We start from the raw sequence: 15,356 nt of genomic DNA, 5'->3' as shown, positions 1-15,356 counted from the left end.
GAAAACGTCTTTCCCTTTGAATTATATAGATCTTTCTCAGCCCATTGGCAGATATATCTTCTTGTTTTAACCATAAACACTTCATTTTGCTTCTTAATAAATTAATCTTGATATAACAATCTTTAGAAATTACTTTTGAAAAAAATCACTTTTTTACAGTGTGATCAAAAGGTACAGTAATAGTTATTTCCTTCTAGTATTTGGGAGCATTAGCATTCAAGCTGTAAGCGTGAAGTTTTTATTTATTTATTTTCGGAAAATAAGTTAAAAATGAATGCTTCTTGTCAGTGCATAACATTTCATTTGCTGCATTTTATTTGATACATTCATTTGATACAAGGTACATTTGTGTGGAAATTTTGTGACGTTGTACTCTCTCAGGAATGGAATCTACCATCAGTCTCCTGTCCGAGAAGCACTTCCTGTGCTCTCTATGTGAGGAGATCTTCAGTAACCCAGTGACAACGCCCTGCGGACACAGCTTTTGTAAAGCATGTCTCCGTGTTTACTGGAGCCGCAGCGGGTCAGACGAGTGTCCGCTCTGTAGGAAGGCCTTTGACTCCAGACCCCACATCAGCGTGAACCGCATACTGGCGGACGTCACTGAAAACTACAGGAAGACACGTTTGGCTGCTAAATCCAAGTTCTTCAGTATGGATGAACTTCAGGATGAACCTGTGAGTACTTTCATTAAAAAAAACTAAATGTATACTCCCATTTATTATACTACATATGTTTTATGTTTTTGAAAGAACTTATGATCACCAAGGCTATATTTATTCAATTAAATATATAAATAGTCAAATAATACAATTTAAAATAACATTTTTCTATTTGAATATATTTTTCATTTTTAATTCATTCCTGTTTTGCAAAGCTGAATTTCAAGCTTGTCTTCAGTGTTACATAATGCTTCAGAAATCACTCTAATATACTAATTTACTGCTCAATAAATTGTGTAGATTTGATGATTAACACAACATTCCTAAGAAAACAAAATTTGACAATTATGTGGTTTTGTTCTTCACTCATGTACTGCAAACAGAAGAATGCAGGAGAGCTTCAGCAAATGATTCAGGAAAGAGTTCAGAGGGTTGAGAAACTTCAGAATTCCTTAAAGCTCCTAAAGGTATGTGACCGATTGCAACTAGGTGAATAAAACCATGACCACAATTAATATTTTAATAAATAAGGAGGACATTTTTTATTTGGGAATTATTCCTTTAAAATTTCTGGCTAATCTTATTTTTTGAATTAGGTTATTTCTAAAAGAAACACTTCTTTTTCCAAACAGAGCACATGTCTCCGAGAGGTTCAGGAAAGTCAAAGGGTGTTTTCTTCTCTGTTGAGCACCTTAGAAAAAAGCCATAAGCTGGTAGTGGCTGCGGTTGAGCAGAAACAAAAAGAGGCGGAGAAAAGAGTTGAAAGACTTGTAAAAGACCTGGAGAAAGAAATCCTGGAACTGGAAAATGGACACACCAACCCTGAGCACTTGGATGACAAGGAGCGCCTTAAAAAGGTAACCACATTTAGTTTCTCTTTTGACAACACAGTAAAACAAAGTTTTTATTTTATTTTTAATGCTTCTTTGTGAAGTTTGACATGCTGAATACAAAAATCATATTACTTTTTGTGTTATTAACAGATGATTAACTCTGAAAAAAATAAATTTTAAAAGCTGATCTGTTATTACTTATGCATAACAATTACATGCTGCATGCATGATGCTGAGCTAACAACAACAGTTTAACATAAAAGGTTACCAAAAGTGAATCGTCCAAAACTTCAGAAGTGTACGTTGGATGAGTTTTGTCTTTTATGACTAGTCTCACAATGTTCTGGAATGTTAGAAAGCACTAGAATATTACAGCATATTCTACACTCTTAAGAAAAATGGTTCTAAACAGTACCAGAAAAGGGTTCTTCGGCTTGTAACAATAGCAGAACCCTTTTTAGTACTAAATAGAACCTTTTTTATAGGGTTCCATACAGAACCATGCTTTGAAAATGCTATATACAGGTGCTGGTCATAAAATTAGAATATCATGAAAAAGTTGATTTATTTCAGTAATACCATTCAAAAAGTGAAACTTGTATATTAGATTCATTCATTACACACAGACTGATATATTTCAAATGTTTATTTCCTTTAATTTTGACGATTATAACTGACAACTAATGAAAGTCCCAAATTCAGTATCTCAGAAAATTAGAATATTGCGAAAATGTTCAATATTGAAGACCCCTGGTGCCACACTCTAATCAGCTAATTAACTCAAAACACCTGCAAAAGCCTTTAAATGGTCTCTCAGTCTAGTTCTGTAGGCTACACAATCATGGGGAAGACTGCTGACTTGACAGTTGTCCAAAAGACGACCATTGACACCTTGCACAAGGAGGGAAAGACACAAAAGGTCATCGCTAAAGAGGCTGGCTGTTCACAGAGCTGTGTCCAAGCATATTAATAGAGAGGCGAAGGGAAGAACAAGATGTGGTAGAAAAAAAGTGTACAAGCAATAGGGATAACCGCACACTGGAGAGGATTGTGAAACAAAACCCATTCAAAAATGTGGGGGAGATTCACAAAGAGTGGACTGCAGCTGGAGTCAGTGCTTCAAGAACCACCAGACGTATGCAAGACATGGGTTTCAGCTGTCGCATTCCTTGTGTCAAGCCACTCTCGAAGAAGAGACAGCGTCAGAAGTGTCTTGACTGGACTGCTGCGGAGTGGTCCAAAGTTATGTTCTCTGATGAAAGTAAATTTTGCATTTCCTTTGGAAATCAAGGTCCCAGAGTCTGGAGAAAGAGAGGAGAGGCACATAATCCACGTTGCTTGAGGTCCAGTGTAAAGTTTCCACAGTCATTGATGGTTTAGGGTGCCATGTCATCTGCTGCTGTTGGTCCATTGTGTTTTCTGAGGTCCAAGGTCAACGCAGCCGTCTACCAGGAAGTTTTAGAGCACTTCATGCTTCCTGATGCCGACCAACTTTATGGAGATGCAGATTTCATTTTCCAACAGGACTTGGCATCTGCACACACTGCCAAAGCTACCAGTACCTGGTTTAAGGACCATGGTATCCCTGTTCTCGATTGGCCAGCAAACTCGCCTGACCTTAACCCCATAGAAAACCTATGGGGTATTGTGAAGAGGAAGATGCAATACGCCAGACCCAACAATTCAGAAGAGATGAAGGCCACTATCAGAGCAACATGGGCTCTCATAACACCTGAGCAGTGCCACAGACTGATCGACTCCATGCCACGCCGCATTGCTGCAGTAATCCAGGCCAAAGGAGCCCCAACTAAATATTGAGTGCTGTACGTGCTCATACTTTTCATGTTCATACTTTTCAGTTGGCCAACATTTCTAAAAATCATTTTTTTTGCATTGGTCTTAATTGATATTCAAATTTTCTGAGATACTGAATTTGGGACTTTCATTAGTTGTCAGTTATAATCATCAAAATTAAATGAAATAAACATTTGAAATATATCAGTTTGTGTGTAATGAATGAATCTAATATACAAGTTTCACTTTTTGAATGGTATTACTGAAATAAATCAACTTTTTCATGATATTCTAATTTTATGACCAGCACCTGTAGGACCTTAATGGTGCTATGAATAACCTTTTTAATGATAGTTTTTAATTAACATTAGTATGTTAATATAATTAATATTAGTATTATTTGTATATATTATTTATTAATATTGTTTGTTTACCCCTTTATCTGCCTGGTCTTATAATCTATCTTACCTATCTTATATCTTATAATATACTTGTAATATCTTATAATATAAGTGTCTATCAGGGTTTTACATAAAATCAACAACAACAACAATGTGTCAATTTATTTTTGTTCTAACAACAGTTATTAGTAGAATACATTAATGAATGACAATGGACACTTAACATAAATAAATGCTTAAAAAAGTAAAACAAAATAGAACATAAAATAGTGTATTGAAGACCAAGCTCCAGTAAAATATCTTCACAATCCTCTATGATGCCTTTAAGTTAATCATTATCTGTATTTTGGTGTGATTGAATGGCAGTTTCTCTCTACAGATGATGAGGTTTTAGCATCTGAAATGCACAATTGAGTTTAGATATACAATGTGTCTCCTTTCATTTATGAAGGCCAAAAGTATATGTGAGCACTTCACAATGAATAAATACATAAAGATGTAAAACACAAAATAAGAACAAATAATAGATGTGATGAAGACCAAGTTTCAATGAAACAATCAATTTGGGTGAAGTTTTCCTTTTAGCAAGTATTGCATAGTATAGAATAATTGACATATTTTCATCCACAGAGCTTCAGTGATATACCGCGAGCGATGAGAGACTGGTCTAAAGTCACACTGGAGACTGATCCTTGTGTTGGCTTCACCAGGCAGGCTGTGGTGGACTTCATGGATACAGTCACAATGGAAGATAAAAGACTTTCTAAAGCTGGTATGACTGCATGATTAAAATAATGCAACAGTATATGCTCCAAGCTTGTCCTTCTGCTTTTGCCTTTTGAAGTGAAGTGAAGTGACATACTGCCAAGAATGGTGACCCATACTCGGAATTCGTGCTCTGCATTTAACCCATCCAACGTGCACACACACAGCAGTGAACACACACACACCGTGAACACACACCCGGAGCAGTGGGCAGCCATTTATGCTGCGGTGCCCGGGGAGCAGTTGGGGGTTCGGTGCCTTGCTCAAGGGCACCTCAGTCGTGGTATTGAGGGTGGAGAGAGCGCTGGACATTCACTCCCCTCACCTACAATCCCTGCCGGCCCAAGACTCGAACCCGGAACCTTTGGATTACGAGTCCGACTCTCTAACATTAGGCCACGACTTCCCCCTTTTAGACTTTTAGTGCTAAACATACTTCTCACAGCTTCTTCTGTTAATCATGCCTATGCTTATGCTTTTTTTTTTTTTTATCATTTAATACATTAATGTTTACATGTTCTGGGGTCAAAAGCTGTACAATTTTAGTGTATGACCACATTTTGCTTCTTAAAAGAGCCAATAACATAATTGTTGACAATACATCCAAGCCAGTAGGTGGCAGAATAAGGTCCAACACTGTTGTGGAATTGGGCCGTGAAGCATAAACAAATCTGTATAACAAATATGTTCGTGTTTCAAAAATAAACAAATTTACTATATATACAGTGCTGGGTATTAACTGAGTACATGTAAACTGGATTACGTAATCAGATTGAAAAAATAAGTACTTGTAATTAGATTATATTACGTTTTAAAATCCTCATAATCAGATTATAGTTGCTTTTACATATTATTCACACAATAGCAATAAATTATTCATAATTTATTGATTCACCCCAGTTCAGTTTTTCTATGAAAATCTTTCTAAATGAACCTACCATTTATATACATGAGACTAATACTTATGTTACTTACTTTAAAGTTACTAAACAGTGCTGATGCATAGCTGTGAAATAGTGTGTCTTATCCAGTTACCTTTACTAATTAATATTGGCAGCCTGGAAAAAAATGTTTCAAGCCTGGAAGACTTTGGCCATGTAATGTCATGTTTCCATGTTTATTAATGTTTCATGTAATGTAAGGATCCCCAAGGTTTTGACATTTTTATGATTTCATTAATTACTAGCTCGGTACACAATAATCACATTTAAGTCTATGTGATAAACAAGTTAGGTCAAAAGTAATGTAATCTAAAAGTAATCAAAAGTAGACTACATTACCTAATTGTGCAATTCAGATTATGTTTCAGATTCATGTAAATTTGTAATCAGTAATGGACTAGTAATCTACCCAGCACTGTAGATATACAGTGCCCTCCATAAGTATTGGAAGAGTAAAGACAAAATTGCTCTGTTGGCTGTGGAGTCAAGACATTTGCAAATATGATTCAAAGATGAATATGAGACAAAACTACAGAATGTCACATTTTATTATTAGCTGTTTCAACACATACATGTTTTACCAAATAAAAAGAACAGCACTTTTAGAGTTCATCCCACTCATTGATGTGAGCATAAGTATTGGGACAGTTGAACATAAGGCAGATATAAAAGATTAAAAGCTATTATTTAGTTGCAGATCCCTTGCGCACAATCACAGCAGTGAGTCTGTGACCCATAGACATCACCAGACTCTTGGTCTCATCCTTTGAAATGCTTTTCCCAGCCTTTAATGCAGCCAATTCCAATTGTTGCTTGTTTTGGGGAGTTTCTGCCTTTACTCTCCTCTCCAGCTGGTGAAATTCATCTTCAATCAGATTTAAATCTGGAGATTGACTTGGGCAATCTAAGACTTTCCACTTCTTTGGCCTTATAAATTCCTTGACTGAACTGGGAGGATGTTTTGGGTCATTGTCCTGATGCAATATGAAGCACTTCCCAATGAATCTGGTGGCATTTTCTTGAATATTGGTAGGCAAGATGGTTTTGTACCCTTCCAAATTCATTCTGCTACTGTCATCATACATTAAGTCATCAGTAAAGTTGAGAGGGCTTGTTCCAGAGACAGCCATGCATGCCCATGCCATGACATCACCTCCACCATGCTTTACAGATGAGGCTGTATGCTTGGGATCATTTGCAGTTCCCTTTTTGTCTCCACATTTTTTCTTTCCCATCACTTAGATAAAGGTTCATCTTTGTCTCATCGGTCCATAAACACAGTTCCAAAACTCTTCTGGCTCACCTTTGTGCTTTTTTGCAAACTCTAATCCTGCCTTTCTATTTTTGGTGCTGGTCAGAGGTTTGCATCTTGCTGTGTAGCATCTGTAATTCTGTGTCAAAGTCTCCTGAGGACAGTAGATTGTCAGAGCATCACCCCAGCTTTCTGGAAGTTGTTGGTGATTTTACAGACATCCTGGTTTGTGTGTGTCATCATCGAATGCAAGATTCAGAATACAGAAGTAATGGATATAACTGATACCACACATTCCCTGCTTTTAATATCTGAAGAGTTAATGCAACAGGACACAGCTGATCACTTAGAAAGACCTGTGAGGCAACTGTTCCAATACTTATGCTCACATCAGATATAGGGATGAAACTCTAAAAGTGCTGAACTTCTTAGCTGGTAAAACATGTATGTGTTGAATCACCCAATAATAAAATGGGACATTCTGTAGTTTTGTCTCATATTCATCTTTTAATCATATTTGTAAATGTCTTGACTCCAAGCCAACAGAGCAATTTTGTCTTTACTGTTCCAAAACTTTTGGAGGGCACTGTAGATACTGTATATATAGAGAGAGAGGGAGGGAGAGAGATATACTTTTGAATGTGTACCAATGGAGAAAAATGTGGTGTAATTAGCAGAAGATAACTTGCCAAACTCTCCATCCTTTGAGAGAAATTTAAATGTAAATGATAACGAAAGTAATTTTTCTGCCATTTATCTTTCATGTGCAATTTGTTATTTTTCAGAACTGAAGAGACTGCAGAAGTACTCAGGTGTGTTTTCATTGTACATTTATAGATGTTTTTATAGAATTAGTTTTCTGTCATTGTTTTTGCTGGAAAGCTAATCGTGCGTCTTTCTTTTAAGTTGATGTAAATCTGAATCTTCGGACAGCTCATGCTTACCTCTACATCTCCGAGGACAGGAAGGAAGTTAGACATGCGAATAAGCGACAAGAAGTCCCAGAAAACCCCAAAAGGTTTGACCGGGTGGCTAACGTAATGTCCAAGGAAGCCTTTAGCTATGGAAAGCACCTTTGGGAAGTGGAGGTTGGAGACAAGACTGACTGGGATCTGGGAGTAGCCAAACAATCTGTCAACAGAAAGGGAAAATTCACAATTTGTCCAGCCAATGGCTTCTGGATGCTTAGCTTAAAGAATGGCACCCAATACATTGCTAACACATCCCCTCCAACTTTCTTCAGCCTCAGTCACAAACCTAAAACACTGTCTATTTACCTGGACTTAGAGGAGGGACGTGTGTCTTTCTATTGTTTGGAAACCGGGACTCATATCTACACTTTCAAAGATACTTTCACAGATAAGCTCCACCCCATCTTCAGCCCGGGACGACCCCACGGGGAAAAGAACACTGCTCCCCTTATCATCAGCAGCAGCTGCTACAGCATCTGAAACAGTATGCTAGCTCTTACAGCTCTTTCATTTTCTTTACCCTAGCCATCACAGGATGCAATTAATTGTATTATTATTATGATTATTATTATTATTACAAAAATTACTTTTTATTTATTACTGGTGCTTGCTAAAACTTATGTGCGATTTTTCTTTATTGCTACACTACAAACATGAATGATACCTCAAACTGTCCGATTTTTTTCAGGAGAGGTAGACTGTTTTTAAGCAATTAGACTTACAATTGAGCTGATAAATAATTATAATAATAAAAATCCTGTCAATCCCCTGTGAAAAAGAAGTACACAGTGTTCGTCAAATCTTAAAAGTATATATTTTCTAAAAACGTATCTTGCAAATAATATAATATTAAGGAAAAAAGACAACTTGTAGTAAGTGTACTTAGAGTACAGTTTCATGATTGCTTCTTAAAACACTTTTTTTTAAGTGCAGTTTGTAATCATGTCAAATTAAATGTTTGACTTTAATATACATTTTAAATCATTATATTTTATATTTTCTTAATCTTTTGTCAAGCTTTATAGAAGTACACTTATTTTGATGTGTTGACTAACTTACTAAAGCACTTGATTATAATCAAAATTTTGTGTGTTACTTTTAAAGTAATTTTTACTTTACTTTTAAATATATTTTAATTGTACTAAATTGCAGCTTCGTCATTACAAATGTGCAATTGTAAATATGTTTAAATACATGACCTTCAATAGAAAAGTATATTTTAGCTTACCTTGACTGATAGTCACTATGCTCGGCAGTACAGTTTAACCATATTTAAAATATGATAATTATGAAATTATATACAGTATAAAGATGTGTCCTACTGGGTCAACTAAATGCATTTAATATTAATTTAAACTATAATAAATGTTCATTTAATTGTAAGCAACAATAATTTAATTGTTAAAATCTTGTTAAAAGTATGGTAAAATGTACTTCTTTCTCAGAAGGGACCACATAGCAACATGCTAAAAAACACTCAGATCACTTGAGCAACCCATAACACTGCAGTATCATGGTGGTGAAATTTTTATATTAGCCTACAATTTATTTAGGTTATGATAAAACCAAAATGTACATGAGCCATAGGCGTAATTTACGGGTGGGACGGGTGGGACATGTCCCCACCACTTTTTACCAGGCTCGATATTGTCCCCACCACTTTTAAAAAGTAACTGAAAAATAGATTGCGTAAGGTATGTATTAAAGGAAAAGCACCATCTACAAATCGGCACTCTTCATAATCTAATTCATTCATTTAACAAATTTTTCCGCCGGTCAGAAGTTTTTCAACATCCTCAAAGATGAATATTAAGTCTCGTTGTGAAACTATCGCGAGATACGCGATATGCGTCATGGGATATGTAGTTTCCTTTCCCTATAATTAATTAGTCTACAGATCCTGTACCTCTTTTAAAATTTATTTGTAGTCTACAATGTTAATACTGTATTTTAGTCTTAAGGTCTCTGCACACTGAGTCCGAAATTTTCGCATGCGTTTTTTCGCATTCGCAATCTTAAAAATTCGTCACGCACAGAGACCTTGCACACTGTAAGTAAATCGTGACGTATTGTCAAGTACGTCAAGTATTGTCACTGAGTCCAATGCGTTTTAATTAATCCGTTGCGAAAGAATTCGCAAAACTATACAAAATGTCTTCAAGCAGTGAGGATGATTTTGTTGGCCTCTCTCTTTTTAAAAAAAGAAAAAGGAAATATTGGGTCCATCCAATCCTTAGATTGGGCAGAGAGGAAGGAGAGTTCCACCTCCTTATCAAAGAGCTGCGGGATTATCCCGAGAGATTCAAAGTTTATTTCAGGATGTCAGTGCCTCAGTTTGATACTTTGCTAGCGATACTGAATCCACATATTAAAAAGAAGACCACCAATTTCCGTGAACCAATTTATCCTGAACAGAGACTGTCTGGATATACACCCACAGACACACACACACACACACACACACACACACACACACACAGACACAGACACAGACACACCCACAGACACACACACACACACACACACACAGACACAGACACAGACACACCCACAGACACACACACACACACACAGACACACACACACACACACACACACACACACAGACACACACACACAGACACACCCACAGACACACACACACAGACACACACACAGACACACACACACCCCGAACTGCGGCATCGGAAAGGTGCGCGCCAGGCATAAAAAATAGGCAACAGCAGTTCTTTATATTCTGTATCTTTGTATTCCGCAATTTGTTTGTCATAAAGTGCTCTGTGCTGCAAGACGAAGTGTATTAATTTGTCTGACACCATTTTGGATTTTGGCTTTCGCTTGTACGGTGGCTCTGAATGGTCAAAACACCTTCTCAAAGCATCTCAAAATGCTTTATACGGATGCGAGAAACGCAAAAAAATCGAACCCGATCCGATTTTTTTTGACGGACGACAATTTCGGAGGCAGTGTGCAAACGTGATTGACAACGTGAGGTCGTATTTATTTTTCAACGTGCGAAAATTTCGGACGAAAAATTCGGACTCAGTGTGCAATGGCCTTTACTGTGCGTGGCTGCTTCACTAAAATGCTTCTTGTATCACTTCCACGCTTTCTTTTGGACATTTTGTTAATGTTTTAACATTTATGCTATAGGTAGCAACATTTACCGTTAACTAGCCTTTACATGTGGGGTGGGGGAGGAAAAAATAGAGCTTTTATAAAAACGTCATAAAAAAAAGATTCGTCAAAACAATTTCATTTATTTAATTAATAAAGGTAGTTTAACTATTTCAAACACAAATTAACTCTCATTCATGTTTTACACAAGGTTTTGCGTAGTTCAGGATTGGTTAAATTATTTGATTGGATGAGGAAACATTTTGTGGGCTTGTCTTGACTCTTGAGGTAATGTTGATTCTTCGTTCAGCGCGTGCATTGATCACCTACTTTTAGCAAGTTGTCCTTTTAGCAAGTTGTTCCACATTGTGAATGTTACGTTTTTCTTATTTGGATTTTTATAGACATATTTGTGAATGTGATGCATGTGTGGAAATTAAGTGCATTTCCAACTCTGAACTCAGTCCCCAAGTAAATTCGGTTATTAAATAAACAAATAGCAAAACGTTTTGTGCGGTGTCCCCACCACTTTTCAAAGCAAAGTTACGCCACTGACATGAGCTATAACTGTAGTTTTGTTACTTATTTATTCCTTAAATGTTACACATATTAGTCACAAGCCATTGTCGTGAGACATGAAAGTAGGGCATAACGTTTATTCGCTCTGTGAACTTTATGAAAGCAAAATTGAATGAAAGGTAGTAAGAAACGACAGAATTCACTTCAAGGAACAAGAAGGCGAAGGATGAAAAAGAGGACTATATGGATGGCTTGGGTTGGGGATGGAGGAGCGCGAGGGCGAGAGAACAGCGAGTCATTGTGCTGGTACACCAGGCACTGGGAGACACACTCAAGACACATTCACACATTCACACACTGACACGAACGCGCACATATGCGCGTGCTTCTGCCCACCGCTACACAGACCCGAGCTGGCATCCCAGAGGGCAGCACTTCACTCCTGTCCTTGCCTCTGAAACTTACCACCCAAAAGACATTCACCCAAGCTGAGCCTCTTCAGAGGTATGAATCTATAGGTTTCACCTTGGGTCAAGCTCTGCATCCAGACCGAAGGTACCCAACTCAAGAAGGTGGAGGATTAGCAGATGAGTGACTGTGGAAGGAGTTAAACTTCAGAGACCTCATTGTCGTCCATCAGGTAACAACAATTTCAGTCATTTATAATGAAAATCAGAAGTTTGGTTCAGTAAATAACTTGATGTGTTACTAAAAGAACTAACAAGTTTGTCTAGACTATTTTTAAACGTGCGTTTTTGAGGTTTACGCTTGAAGCTAAATGCTTGTGCAGCACTGTTACAGCAGCATTCGGAACTGACATAAACAGATTCAAGTCTGCTTGGCCCACTCTGAATGTTTGAAAGAAAGCTTCTTGTGTCCAGAGGCTCCTCATGTTTTTCTGAGATAATCCACTCACCCCACCAGGCGTAGCTCTACACCCACCAAAGTGTGAAAAGAGCCCATTCTCTCGGATGTATATAGTGAATCCAGTAATGCTCACTGTACACAACAGTGCCCAAATATTTATGTATAAAACCACATGAATATTTAAAGGAATGTTCTGGGTTATAAAATAAACAGCATTTTGTGGCATAATGTCGATTACCACAGAAATGTATTAAAAACATCATGTTACAATACATCATGTTACAATAGAATCACATTGGATCAGGTAGTAAACAATAAAATAAACAGTTTTGGTAACATTGCCACAAGATATACTGTGGGTTTATGGTACAAGATTTTAGTCTTGATTTTCACAAGTTAATGGAGATTGGTGGCAAAAGCCTGAAGTCGAAAGCAAATAGGTGCTTGTTCACATGACGATTTGAAAAATTTACATTGCAGATGCCTGAGAGATAGATCTGTCTGTGACTCCAAATCCTGCCAAGTGAAATGTGTTTTGACTGGAAAAGACCTCAGCAATGACAGACAGTTGTGTAGTGTGAAAACAACAGCAATCCATTGACTTTGGAAGTTGTATAGTTTGTGGGCAGCATTAGACAGTACACTTGTTGACATATGTGACTAGTGTGATAAATCACTTACTGACCTTATCTTATAATCTTTCTGTAATCTAATCTTTCATCTTCAACGTCATAACCACGTAATACCACTAAACCAGGCAAACGACATGAGAGTTAATACCAGAAAGTGGCTTTTTACCTGGACCAAAAAAATATTCAAATAACAGGAATGATCTCCGAAACGAATAACCAGACGTTTAACCACCTAAAAAAAGTAGTTCCACCACAACGTCAATTTATAGGCAACAGAGTATGTTGAAATGTGAAATGTGAAAATGGTACCTTTAGTGGTACAATAGCTTGTCACTGAGATAGTACCCTGAAAGGGAGATCTTTGTCCCTTATCTACCCCTAAACAGTTCATAGTAATACCTCATGGGTACTCTAAGGTACTTAAATGAATCATTTATGAGTAGATAAGAAACAAAGTTGTCCCTTTGAGGGTACTACCCCTGTGACAAGCAATTTTTGCACATTTTCTTGCAGAGTATGCCACAAATGCTGTCGATAGAGCTTAACCCAGGGATGTCCTAAGAGCTCCGGTAGGGCAACCTTCAAACAAACTTTACTTCCAACCCCAGTTAAACACACCTGTACCAACTAATCAAGGTCTTAAATATTGATAGAAACTGTTGTGATTTAGCAAGTTGGAACAAAATTCTACATGAATTTGGCCCTCCAGGTGCAGGACTGGAAACACCTGGCTTAACTTGAGCCCAGAACTTCTCTTTAAGACACGTTTGTCCAATCCTGCTCCTGGAGGCCATGTTCATACAGAGTTCAACTTCAACACACCTGCTTGGACGTTTACAGTGATCCTGAAGACCTTGATTAGCGGGATTAGGTGTTTGCTTAAGGATAGAGCTACGCATTGTTGAATGGTGGTCCTCCAGGAGGAATATTCTACATGACTGTTTTAAGGCCATTAATAATTTAGAAACAATTTGAAGAGTTAAGAATGCAAATCCTGTCACTGTGTGTTCTCATAGTTTATATACTTTAACAACATAAGATAACTTTATGTAACTAATTTGCATTAATTTGTTCCAAACTTTAGGTCCACTTGTCAGTCTACGCCCTTCCTTTATTGGAGCTCACTTTGCAAGGACTTTGTCTTCGCAATTCTCAACGACTTTGAAGTGTATCGAAGGTTTCTGTCTCTGCCATCCATCGGACGCTTCTAAGTGATCATTCTTGGAAAAGATTCACAATGGCAACTACCGGCATGCAGCTGCTCGGCCTGGTCCTGTCCATCATAGGCTGGGTGGGCGGGTTTCTGGTGTGCACCCTGCCCATGTGGAGGGTCACCGCCTTCATCGGAAACAACATTGTAACGGCACAGATCACATGGGAGGGCCTGTGGATGAATTGCATCTGGCAGAGCACAGGGGAGATTCAGTGCAAGGTGTATGACAGCCTGCTGGCTCTTCCTAGTGACATGAAATCTGCCCGGGGTTTGACGGTTCTCGCTTTGCTCATCTGCACTCTGGCACTCACACTCGGTGTTCTGGGTATCAAGTGCACAGAGTGCGTGGGCCTCCCAAGCCTCAAAGCGCGCTTGGCACGAGTGTCCGGCGTGCTTTTTGTCATCGCGGGATTCCTCATCCTCGTACCTGTCTGCTGGACGGCCCATTCCATCATCAGGGATTTCTATGACCCCTATGTGGCGGCTCCTCACAAACGTGAGCTCGGCCCCGCACTCTACCTGGGCTGGGGGGGTTCGGCTTTGCTCTTGATCGGTGGATCGCTCCTCTACGCAGGGTCCAATCCCCCTGGGATTCCCTCTTCTCCTACATTTAGCAGCGGCGAGAGCAGCCCACGTCGAGCGGGTGGAGCAGCCCAGGTCAAGGGTTATGTTTAATGACCAGCAGCGACATGCCAGTCCCCGAAAGCCTTCTCTGCTAGAGTTTCCCATTGTGATAGATTCAAGTTAATTTTAATCTATTTTTTATCATTCAGAATATTTCTGTAGTCTGATGGAGGCAGTGAATAGAAATGTGAAATAAAGTTTCCCTGCCACCTCTAATGTCCACTCATAAGTCTGTCTATCTCTGTATTTGTCTATTATGTTATTCAATAATAAAACCTTAAATCCTTTTTAGTGTAATTTCTGTATTTTTAGAGGTCTGTCTGTTTATGAAGATGACTGATGATGTCACTCATGTTAGTTAAAGGGATAGTTCACCAAAAATAAAAATCCTGTCATCATTTTTCTTACCATCATGTTGGTCTAAACCTGTATGACTTCTGTTCATCTTTGAAATACAAATGAAGATATTTTTTAATAAAACCTGAGACATTTCTGTCCCTCCACTGAAGGAAATTACACAAAATCGTTGACACTTCTAAATGTTTCTAAGACATTGAAGAAATGTCAGTTTTTGCAAAAGCTTTAATGTATTTGTGTGACACACAAGATCAAACCTTATTGGTTCTGGTGCGTCAAACAGGTACGGTTTACCATCTTCAATGTGCTCTGTGTATGTGCATTTATCAGTGTTTATATGTGAATAAAAGACTAAATTAAATGCGCTCATCATGTGATCATGTTTTTTTTTTAAGTAGACTTGGATTC

At 38.0% G+C, this 15,356-nt stretch overlaps 2 protein-coding genes across 3 annotated transcripts; both read left to right on the top strand.

Annotated features, from left to right (window-relative positions):
* Positions 1 to 383: 383 nt before the first annotated feature.
* LOC306868785 (E3 ubiquitin-protein ligase TRIM39-like) lies at positions 384 to 8,099 on the top strand (the record flags this gene model as incomplete). The annotated part of the gene is made up of 6 exons (XM_079415157.1): positions 384 to 677; positions 1,046 to 1,129; positions 1,295 to 1,519; positions 4,321 to 4,462; positions 7,434 to 7,460; positions 7,555 to 8,099. The coding sequence occupies 6 exons, from the start codon at positions 384 to 386 to the stop codon at positions 8,097 to 8,099; spliced, it is 1,317 nt and encodes a 438-aa protein (XP_079271283.1).
* Positions 8,100 to 8,189: 90 nt separating this feature from the next.
* LOC306868801 (claudin-6-like) lies at positions 8,190 to 15,313 on the top strand. Of its 2 annotated transcripts, XM_079415180.1 has the most exons (4): positions 8,190 to 9,199; positions 11,298 to 11,895; positions 13,268 to 13,323; positions 13,839 to 15,313. In XM_079415180.1, the coding sequence occupies exon 4, from the start codon at positions 13,992 to 13,994 to the stop codon at positions 14,640 to 14,642; it is 651 nt and encodes a 216-aa protein (XP_079271306.1). In that variant the 5' UTR covers positions 8,190 to 9,199; positions 11,298 to 11,895; positions 13,268 to 13,323; positions 13,839 to 13,991; the 3' UTR covers positions 14,643 to 15,313. The 2 variants fall into 2 exon arrangements, with proteins under 2 accessions (XP_079271306.1, XP_079271307.1); XM_079415181.1 differs by lacking the exons at positions 8,190 to 9,199; positions 13,268 to 13,323 and having other exon boundaries at positions 11,414 to 11,895.
* The last annotated feature ends 43 nt before the right edge of the window (positions 15,314 to 15,356 follow it).

Source organism: Barbus barbus (genome assembly GCF_936440315.1).
Source record: "Barbus barbus genome assembly, chromosome: 4".
NCBI lineage: Eukaryota > Metazoa > Chordata > Actinopteri > Cypriniformes > Cyprinidae > Barbus > Barbus barbus.
The sequence above is the reverse complement of the archived record's forward strand: the minus strand, read 5'-3'. Positions and strand labels throughout refer to the sequence as shown.

Coding starts and splice junctions, on each gene's coding strand:
- LOC306868801 (XM_079415180.1), top strand. CDS start 13,992: ATGGCAACTACCGGCATGCAGCTGCTCGGCCTGGTCCTGTCCATCATA.